The sequence below is a fragment of the Pelobates fuscus genome, chromosome 1 (genome assembly GCF_036172605.1).
Source record: "Pelobates fuscus isolate aPelFus1 chromosome 1, aPelFus1.pri, whole genome shotgun sequence".
Lineage (NCBI taxonomy): Eukaryota > Metazoa > Chordata > Amphibia > Anura > Pelobatidae > Pelobates > Pelobates fuscus.
The window spans coordinates 386,638,870-386,649,963 of NC_086317.1; the positions used below are offsets into that span (position 1 = coordinate 386,638,870).

Genomic DNA, 11,094 nt, shown 5'->3' on the forward strand with positions numbered 1-11,094 from the left:
CAGGTTCTCCACCCAGTCATGCCCCAACCTCACATAGAGGTCTTCCCACCTGCGCATGTATATGTTGGCATAACTGGGGGCGAACCTGGTACCCATGGCGGTCCCCACCAACTGTAAAAAAAACGACTGATCAAAGAAAAAGTAATTATGTTCCAGTATGAACTGGATACCAAAAAGTACAAAGGTTTTCAGTTCTGGAGAAATGTCTTCATCCCTGTCCAAATAATAGGCAACTGCTTTCAACCCCAAATCATGACTGATAACTGTATACAGCGAGGTCACATCTAGTGTGGCCCAGCTGTAATCTTCCCGCCACTCCAAATTTTCAACCTCCTGTAGAAATGATTTAGTATCCTTGGTATATGACCATGCCTTTTGCGCATGTTTTTGTAGGTGAAAATCTAGGAAGGCGGACAAGTTTGCTGTAATCGATTCAATGCCACTAATTATTGGGCGTCCTGGTGGATTTCTTAAGTTTTTATGGATCTTTGGAATAAAATAAAAGATTGGAATAACGGGATAAGGATTCAAAAGGTATTCAAAATTCTTTTTAGAAATAATATTTGCAGCTTTTGCTTCTTCTAAAAGGGTTTTGAGTTCTGCATTAAAGGCTACGGTGGGATCACTTTTAAGCTTTTTATATGTCTTCTCATCTGCCAAAATGTTAAAGGCCTCTTGTCGATAATAATGTTCTGACATAATCACTATCGCTCCACCTTTATCCGCCTCCTTAATGACAATGTCTTCCCTTGAGATTAAATTTTTTAATGCTAGCTGTTCCCCCTTAGTTAAATTTTGTGCCTCCTTTCCTCCTTTATATTTATTTTTTCCTGTCCATTTTTCAAAATCTTTTTCCACTAGACTTTCAAACGTCTCTAAATGGGCCCCTTTACTTTGTACTGGAAAAAATTTTGACTTTCGCTTGAAACTCTTTGGTATATCCTTTTTTTGGACTTCAAAGCTTGTCTCAATTGGATTGGGGAATTTTAGAAAATGTCTCGTTACCGTCATGGATCTAATGAATTTTTTTAAATCAATGTACAATTGGAAATCATCTGCTGTCTGATTTGGAGCAAATTTCATTCCCTTCTCTAACAGATCAATCTCTTGTTCTGTCAAATTGGATCCGGATAAATTGACTATCCCCCTCTTTAGTTCTTCCGCCAAGGGGTCTAATCCCTCCCCTGTAGTCTCTCCTGATCCTCTGCTCGTTTTCTCTTTTGTGGGGATTCTATGTATAAATTGGAAAAACGATTGGGATGTTCCCACCTTTTCTCTCGGGGACGGAAATAGTTGGTGATCATTTTCTCTTTGGGGGCTCGGGTTCTCCCCTGAAAATTTTCCTCCTCTCTTGAGTCGGAAGTATTTCCTTTCCTATTCTCATCCTGATTTTTTAGGGCCTGTGCATAAGATCCAAACCTTTTTATGCCTCTGTCTGGAGATCTTTCCATACCATTCGAGTTCCTATTTACATGACTATTTACATCATCATCAGCTGTTCTTCTAAAAGGTGGTCTCCCCTCTCTCTCTGGGGTTCTCTTATATGTCCCCCTTGTTTTTTCTGGGGTTCCCTTTCTATAGTGATTTGATGACTCTCTTTCTCTCACTTGGATTCTCTCTTTGTGATGGATAGGAGGGGTTTTTTTACCAAAAGAATATGGTGCTTTCCTTTCTCTCTCTGGGGTTCTTTTTCTAAAATTCGATGAATTTCTAGTGAATTTTCTTTGGGCATTTGATCTACCTGATCTCTTCCGAGTGACCCTATTTCTAGTTGAAAAGGTATTATATGTCAAGTCCTCTTTATCCCTTAGATATTTATTATTTTTGGTATCTGAAATTTTTTCATCTAGATTCTTTAATCTTTTGAACATGGTTTCCTCTTTCTCTTTAAATTCTGGGTCCTCTCTGTTCCCAACTTCTATTTTATCCAAAATTGATAAATCCTCTTCTGCTTTTGCTTTACTTGCTTTAGAGAATTCTAGTAATAATGTCATTAGTTGACAAGAGCAATTGAACAAAATATGATCCCATTTATTCAAAAATTCCTCATTTTCCAAACCAAACGCTGGGGTTTTATCTATGCGGAGCCCTCTCGGAATGAGGCCTTCCCCTAGATAACTCTCCAGAAAGGCAATTTCCCACCATTTTTTTGTTTCCAAGCTTAACAGCTTCTCTTTCTGTCTAAAAAATTCCTCTAGCCCTTCTACACATTTCGGTTTGGCTACATTCTTAAACATTGACTCAAATTTTTGAGATCTCGCTTTCTGTATCCTTTGTAAATAGCTGCTGCTATCTGCCATTGTATCTGATTTAAAAACACAATATGGATATGTATAGCAATACTGGGAATGTAACAGAAATACAAACAAACGCGTGACGTACGCGGAAGCGATAGGAAAATCACACAAGGAGGAATTCCAATCTCCGGCAAGAATCCACACCTGAAGAAAATACCGGGCAGCGAATGAATTTTGAGAGGAAAGAAGACACCCACTTTTCCACCAATGACTTGGAGGGACTAGCCCTATATAAGATTTTATGTGTTAGCGTTTTTTAGGATGTCATTGCCAACTACTGTACATGTTACTGCTGGTTTTATTGAAAGGGTCCCTGAGGAAGTCTTGTTCCAAGACGAAACGCGTAGGACCGGTGACCTGTTTTATTTTTCATATTTGTTTTTACTTATTTTGTACACCTCCTGATCTTATGAGTGAATAAATTGCCTTGGAGGAATTCTTCTGGTCGGAGTTTGTTTTTGAACCATCTAGCCTGACCCTGATACCCCAGTGGCTACCACTCGAGGAGGAACACCGATTGATACCCCCCATCTACATTGTGGGGCGGCACCTTTAAAACGCTAAATCCATTTGGAATCTGTGAGTGCATATATACCAGTACACTACCTCTGAGTATCAAACAATATTTGCACTATGTTTTATCCTCTATTCTAGGTACATCAGCAGAATCCCTAAAATATCCTATCATTTATACTATCCTACTAAACGGTTATCTACTGGGAAATAACCTTGGGAGCTGTGTACCCAGAAGTTAAGTTTTTTAATCACTTTGTTTCACGGGTGATTTTGTTTGTATTCCAATACATATATAAACAACATTGCAGGAGAAGCAAACACAAAGAACATTGTTAAACCATTAATAACAAAAACCATCGTCATTACATTTTACAATTCGGCCAGTGGTATGCATATGCGTGCTGTGTGGGTCTGCTTGTCCCTATCCCTGAAGTCAGATAAGATCATTGGGTCCGGTGTATTCTCTGTCATAGAGTGGTGGAGCTTGAGTGTTCGGTCAACGTGGATTTTGGTCTCTCCCCATGGGGAGTGGTAGCTATCATTATGGTGGTCTATGCGGGGTGGGTCATGGGTTTCACTGAGTGTGGAGGATCGTGCTTGTGTTGTTCGTGTGGGTGACCATGGACTTCGTGTGTTTGCAGTGTGAGTGGTCGTTGACGGTGGGATTGTCCAATTGTGTATGTATGTGTGTGGCTTGCGCCTGTTAAGGGTGGTCTGTCTGCAGTCTTACTACGTCCTATGGGTATTGAGTGTTGTGTGGCGTGCCCATGTTTCAGGCGTGTGTTGTATGTGGATAAGTGCAGGTGCGTGGTTATCCCGTGTGCCCCCCAAAGTCCGCATTGCAGTATACTTGCTAGACCACAACGGTAAATGGCGGTCTTCTTGCGACAGTAGGCTGTATCGGTGGGGTTTCAGGATGTTGGGTAAGTAAGTTCTCGATGGAGTCCAGTAGGCCTGCGACTATCGATGTTGGCATGGATGTAGCAGGCTTAGAGTTGCGGGTGTTAGTAGGGGGTGGTGGTATAATGTATAGTCCATGGGTTTCCCGGTTGATGAGTGCCAAGTGAGTTGTGGCAGGTGGGTTGTTGCGGTTTTCTATATGTTAGTCCAGTCCATTTGGTGCTGCTGACCGTGTGGGGTTGAGAGGTGGAGGGGGGGGATTCCGGGGGCACTAGTCCTCGGTGCTCGCCCGGCTTCCCTTCTGGGGGTGGTTGTATTGGGGTGGTTCTCTTGGCAGATGGTTGAACGTTGCTTTCTGGGATTCAGGGTCGGGTTGCAGGTTGGCGCTGGCCATTGTGCAGTAATTGTGGGTCACCCAGGTGGGGCGGTTGGAAGGTCAGTGGAGGGGTAGTCGTGCCAGAGAAGAGTGGCGTATTTTGTGTCAGTTACCTTCTCCGCGGCCCGGGTGGACCTATCTTGATATGGTGGCATGGTTAGTGCCTAGGAGCTGTTCGCTCCAGTTCCTCTGGTTGTGGTTGTGTCGGAGTTGGTGTTTTAAGCTTCTTTGGTGGTTGTTGTGTCCTTGGCTCGTCTGTGTGTCTGGAGTCGGACCAGTTACGGGTTGGTGGGGCGTATTGTACCAGTTGGATCCCCAGTGAGTCAGCGAAGGGTCCCATTTCTATCGGGGAGAGGAGGGTGTGGGTTTGGTCATCTTTTCTTACCATCAGTTTAAAGGGGTGACCCCAGGTGTATTTCATCCCCTTTTGTTAGAGGGCTAAGGTGAGTGGTTTCAGGTCCCTTCTTTTTTTCAGCGTCGATGGAGCGAGGTCCTGGAAGAAGGTGAGGCGATGATCTTGGTATGTAGGCTGCTTGTACCTGGCTGCTTGGAGCAATTTCTCTTTAGCTGGGAAATGGTGGAGTCTCGTGATTATGTCTCTTGGGGTGGTGGGGTTTAGGCTGGGGGGTCGCAAGGCCCTGTGGGCCCTATCCATTTCCATATCTCTCACTGTGAGGTCTGAGGCCAGTGAGCGAAATATACCTTTAAGAGTGGGAATCAATTGGTCCGGAGTGACTGATTCAGGCAGGCCTCTAATTCGTATGTTATTTCTCCTTGAGCGGTTGTTAAGGTCCTCAAGGCTGTCCTCTAGGGCTGCTATGCGGCCGTGAAAATATGCAATGTCCTGGGCCTGCTCAGTGGATGTGGTTTTGAGCTTGGAGATGTGGGTGTCTGTGAGGTCGGCCCTATTAGTGAGCGCAGTGATATCCTTTCTGAGGCCTACCAGTTGTTTGGTAACTTCGGCAGCCACGTGTGTCTTTATGTCGGCCGTGGCCTCGTGGAGCATACCCCTCAGGATGCCTATTGTGAGTGGTGCTGTGGGGTCCGAGCTGTGGGCATATTCCTCCGGTTCCGATTCTTCCTCCTCTCGGGGTTGCGAGGAGGGGGGCCGTTGCGAGGTGGCCGGCGCGCGGAACATTGTCGCCACCGATGGGGTAAGATCCTTCTTTTTTTTACCTCCGCCCATGGAGTGGGTTGTCGGGCAGAGCTTGATGCACCGGTACGGTGTGATTTCGGGGTCTGTGTACAGGGGGGGTCGCTGATGGTAGCGGATGGCAGTGCTATAGGGAGAGGGAGCACAGGGATCAGGCGTCCATCTTCCTTCGCGGTCAGGCTCCGCCCCCCCTCCCTCTCTCTTTTTACCCCCCTCCCTCTCTCTTTTAACCCCCCTCTCTCTTTTAACCCCCCTCTCTCTTTTAAACCCCCCTCCCTCTCTCTTTTAACCCCCCCTCCCTTTTAACCCCCCCCTCTCTCTTTTAACCCCCCTCTCTCTTTTAACCCCCCCTCCCTCTCTCTTTTAACCCCCTCTCTCTTTTAACCCCCCCTCTCTCTTTTAACTCCCCCCCCCCTCCCTCTCTCTTTTTACCCCCTCCCCGTAGCGTGGCCGAGCTGCTCTGCGTCCGCGGTGCCGGCCGGAGTGATAGGAAGGTGCACACACACTGAGTGTGCACCTTCCTGTCAGTCCGGCCGGGTACAGGAAACAGAAACTCCTGTTCCGCGCGGAGTTTCTGTTTCCTGTACCCGGCCGGACTGACAGGAAAGTGCACACTCAGTGTGTGTGTGCACCTTCCTATCACTCCGGCCGGCACCGCGGACGCAGAGCAGCTCGGCCACGCTACGGGGAGGGGAGGTGAGAAGCTGCAGCCGCCTGAGCGCTCTTAAGAGAGCGCTCAGGCGGCTGCAGCATTTAAAGGGGCGGCCGGGCCCCCTGATGGCGGGCACCCCTCCCGGCTGGGCCCTCGGACCATGTCCGAAGTGCCCGACCGGTCAGTCCGCCCCTGAGTGGTCCTTTAAGTTTAATGAAGTTTTTGGTGTATGGATCATATGTATAGATCGTACCAATGCGGTGTTACTCCTTTTTTACAATTTCTGCCATTTAAGAGCTTAATCACTTTGTTTATACAGCCTTAGCCACACCTCCCCTAGCTGAGAGTCACACAGCCTCCAAACATATGTCCTGAAATAGTGTCTGAAAGTTCCATTACTGTTAATAGTCTAACAAAGCATGCAGTAGTCTCCTGTGTGTGATTAAAGTTCATTTAACAGAGCAGGAGATAATGACTTCTAAAGTAAGCACACTGTGCTGTAAAATCTGTAAAACCATGTTTATCATGGAAGCTGAGTGAGTCAGTCATGGGAGGTGTACCTAAAGCTTTTTAAATACACAAAAGGGATTTAACGCCTAAGTGACAGAGAATTGAGCAGTGAGACTGCAGGGGCATGACGTATACATTAAACTTGCTTAAATAGTTTTAAAGCTTAGTGTTCCTTTAGGATAATAAATTAGGGATATAATCCAGTGGCGTACACACGATACATGGGGCCCCGGTGCGAAACTGATCCGTGCCCCCCCCCCCCGACACATACATACAGACATACATAGAGGCGCGCACACACATACAGACACATACATAGGCACACACGCATACAGAAACACACACGTACACCCCCCCGACAGACACATACATATACCACACACGCATACAGACTTATACACACACACACACACAGATACATACAGAGACACACACATACAGTCTATATATGTGTGTCTGTATGTATGTGTGTGTGCGTCTCTATACATGTCTGTCTGTATGTATGTGTCTGTCTGTGTGTGTGTGTTTCTGTATGTATGTGTCTGTATGATACAGATACATACAGAGATACACATACAGACACACATACATACAGACACACATGCATACATACATACAGACATACACATACAAAATGTTTAAGTCACCCTACTGTTTCCTACCTTTTGCAGGAGGGTGACATCCCTGGGGTTCAGTGTGGGCTCAGCCTGATGGGAGTCAGAGTTCCCACTCTGACTCCCTCCTCCTTCCTCCTGCGCAGCTCTGTCAGCTGGGAGGAGTGACGTGCAGTCACTTCCTCCGAGCTCTGTCTGACATCATCACAGGGGGCCTGGTCAGCGCTGGGCGGGCTGTTAAAGCGCCCAGCGCTGACCGGGCCCCCTGACAATCCGTCTCCATCGGGTGGCCCAGACAGCATGCGCCATCCGATGGACCGCTTAACACGCGGGCCGGGGCCGCAAAAGATGGTGGCAGCTGGTACCCAGTGGCAGGGGTCCGCAGGGCGGCCGGACCCTCTGGAGTGACGGGCCCGGTCGCAGATGCGACCGCTGTATGTACGCTGCTGTTATAATCTAACTTTTTAAGTAATTTTGTTTTGTGGGTTAAATTTACTATTCTCGGTGCCAAGTATGGAGACCCACCATTTAACCTAAGAGAGCAGAACTATGTATGTTGATTGAGGGATTTTATTTTAGAAGTCATAACAATGTGTTAAGATTAATTAGGGGGTAGGACTGCTAACCTATATCCTGTCAATTAGCCCTCCCCCGTTTTCCTCCGCTTTTACCGGATTCACAAGCTCCCAATCTAATAATATGTGGACCCAGGTACACCCATATTGCCCAATCATATACTGTATTTTTCCCGTGTATAAGACGTCCCCATGTATAAGACGACCCCTATTTTTTTAACTCAAAATTAAGAAATCCATTTTTAAGCATCAAATAGAACAACTTTGATATTTTAGAGGTGACTTCTGAGGAGATCAACACACTTCTGATTCTGATGCCTCGCCTGTGCTACGGTATTCTGTGAGGTTAATGGCTCTGTAGTGCATGCTGGGAGACTACAGCTCCCACAATACAGCAGGTGGTGTGAGGGCATGCTGGGACATCACAATAGTATTCCCTCTGCTCCCTGATCCCCATTTCCCCCCCATGAATATAAATCCAGAAGTAAGACCTACCCGAGGTGGAGCAAACCTTAATATGGCTGCTCCTTTTATGATGTGGCATGTCTATGGAGCTCCGTTGATGGTGAGTGCTGATGTCTGCTGCAGCTCCTACACATATAGGGGCTTCTTCCTCCTTGCCACAGCATTTAGAAGTGGACCAGTGGGAGGGAGGCCAGGTATGTGTGTGGGCCGGGGCACTGAAATGCGGCAGGCGCCATCTGAACTTAGGTTAACTTAACCCGCGCACAAGTGTTTTTCTTTAACCCCTGCAGTGACATTCCGTGTATAAGACGACCCCCAATTTTAGACTAAAACATTTAGAAAAAGACATCTTATACATGGAAAAATACGGTCATTTAATTTTTTAAATGCTCCTCCAACCAATATAGGACCAGTTGTTGCCCAACCATTTAATCCCAAGTGGATAGCTGGCAACTGCTTAAAACTCACTACCCCATTCCAGAATATACAAGACACTCTATCTGTCCCCTTCGTCCAACTTTAACCAAAATAATATGATGCTCAAGTCAAGTAGCTGTAGTCCACAGCAGAGCAGAACAGGGCAGCGTCTACCGTTCCATATGACCTTTCAAAACTATCCTCGTTACTACTGGAATCTACATTTTTTAAAATTAATTGACAAAGTCTCAAAAGGTTGCCTACAAAAACTAACTAGGCATCTGAAATATACTTTTTGACACTCCTCCAGACCCCCCCCTCCCTCCCAATTCCTGATGTTTCTTTTTAACTTGTACTTACATTTATTTATTTTAGTGTGGCACAAGCGTATGTGAACCAAAGAAAGTTGGACCACGAGGTGAAGACCCTACAGATACAGGCTGCTCAATTTGCAAAACAAACAACACAGTGGATAAGCCTGGTGGAGAACTTTAATCAGGCCCTTAAAGTAAGATCCATAACAAATTAAATAAAGTTGGCTTACATGGGCAGACAACAGAATCAGGGTTCCATCTGCTGGACGTTAACTAAAATGCTACCATTTTATTGTCTAGTAGACTGGTTTAAATAAAGATGCATGGATGAAATGATTTTATACAAAATGAAAGTGACAATAAAAAATATTAAATTTTTTAAATTGTGTTTCACATAGCAGAATGTAGTAGTTTTCTCTATATATGTTCCTAAAGTAGTAATATTAAGATGTATAACATTAGTTGGAAATGATTGATCCCTGCAAAAAAGTGGCAAATGTTACTCAACCAATTCTGACCCTCTAATTGGCACTGCTCTACATATCTCATAATCCCCTGCCCAGTGCTGTTTATGGCATATTTAGGTCCGCAGTCATAAATGGTTTAAAACCTTAGTGACTTCATGCAGATTCCATCATATGTTTTAAATAAACAAAGACACTCCCTTAACAAATCTGAAATGACTTGTATGGTGGAGGACACTTTTTCAGCTCCTGGCAGCTTCCCCTGGCAGGAGTCATTGTCAATATTGTCTTCTCGCACATGCACGTCAGTGCAAAATGGGGTTTACTGAATATCCTGTGCAATAGTCATCTATTGCATATTAAACAAGATGATGCCTTATCCCATTTGCCATTGTGGTTATTTGCCATCTAGGAAATGACAGGGTAGCGGTGAAATCTTTGGCAGGGGGTTAATTTGCAAATCCTTATGAAGCACACAATTATATAGTTTACAGTTTTTAAGGAGACCCCTTTTTTTTTTTCTTCTTAGCTTAGCAAAATCTTAAAATGACATTGCAGTCTAATGGGGATAAGAACTGAGACATGTAATGTTACCTATAAATCCTCCCTACAGTGCTGGATCCATCAAACAGTGCAAATTTGGAACCCCTTGCCCACCAGACCGGATTCTTCTGAGGCCATCAGAAATACTCTGATACACATTATCTGCTTCTCAAACAATGTTTGCCCAAGGATCTGTAACCAGGCAGCCTTGCTGCCAGTGTGATGCTCATTGCCATTCTTTGTTGTTGACATACCTCAACCTACCTTGATTTCGTGCCTCCCAATGTTGGCAGTTTTTGCTAAAACATACAATGTATTCATATATAAAGATTATCAATTGCATTTTTTTACACACTGCTCTTCCACCAAAATTCTTTTTGAATAGAATGATCCTGCTAGCTGGCCTCAGTTAAAATGAAGGAATAATATCTCAACTAAGCCCATACTACAGGAAAATAGCATTAGTCTTTTATAAAATTATCTTCATCTCTGCATTACGTTTTTGTTTTTATTTTCTCTTGGTTTAAAATTAGTTGTTTATTGAGGAGAATAAAAAATATTTAAAAACATTCAAATTCAGGGGGGCACATAAATGATAAAGGAAAGTAATTCAGCCTTGCAATACGTGAGCTTTCTGTGGCAGTACAAGCTGCATTTCTTGCCAATGGGTGCTTTAACTCATGTATTCAAAGATAGAAGCTACTTTCAGAGGCATAGATAAGAGGGGGGGGGGGGCTGTGGGGAACTATTGTCACCAGGATGAAGGGCCACCACAGTGCTATCCAGGCCACTCCCCTTTTCCCCCAGTGCCATGGCGGCAGCGCCTGCTGCTGAGGTGACATTTTAGTAAAGATCTAGCAGTCATTGGAATTTCCAGGATATAACTTAATCCACTTGGTTTTTCTTTTTTTTCAGGAGATTGGTGATGTGGAGAATTGGGCAAGAAGCATTGAGAAGGACATGCGCATTATAGCAACTGCTCTTGAATATGTATATAAAGGACAACTTCAACCGTCTGCCTCCTAGGTTGCAAATCTTCTTCTTTTTTTCTTTTTTTGCAATCAGTCGACTATCAGCATCTTTGGTGCCTGTTATGATTACACCACTACAGTATTAACTGTTGGTAGCTAGGATATATGTCTTTGCATTTTGATAATAGTGTTATCTACTTTTAGTCTTGGTTCCCAGTCCAACTTGTAATTACATAATTGTGCCCCCTACCTCTTTTCCATAACTGGTGTCTTAGCTCGATGCACACAAAACTGAGGCCATGTCTTGTCCACAGTATGGAAAATATA

At 44.6% G+C, this 11,094-nt stretch overlaps 1 protein-coding gene across 1 annotated transcript in view; it reads left to right on the forward strand.

The window, feature by feature from the left end:
* The window catches only part of BLOC1S1 (biogenesis of lysosomal organelles complex 1 subunit 1), a 34,088-nt gene extending 23,241 nt beyond the window's left edge, over positions 1 to 10,847 (forward strand). The window contains exons 3-4 of the mRNA XM_063426351.1: positions 8,851 to 8,983; positions 10,712 to 10,847. Coding sequence (XP_063282421.1) covers positions 8,851 to 8,983; positions 10,712 to 10,822 — 244 coding nt within the window. The 3' untranslated portion in view covers positions 10,823 to 10,847. The remainder of the gene's footprint in view (positions 1 to 8,850; positions 8,984 to 10,711) is intronic.
* Positions 10,848 to 11,094: the final 247 nt, after the last annotated feature.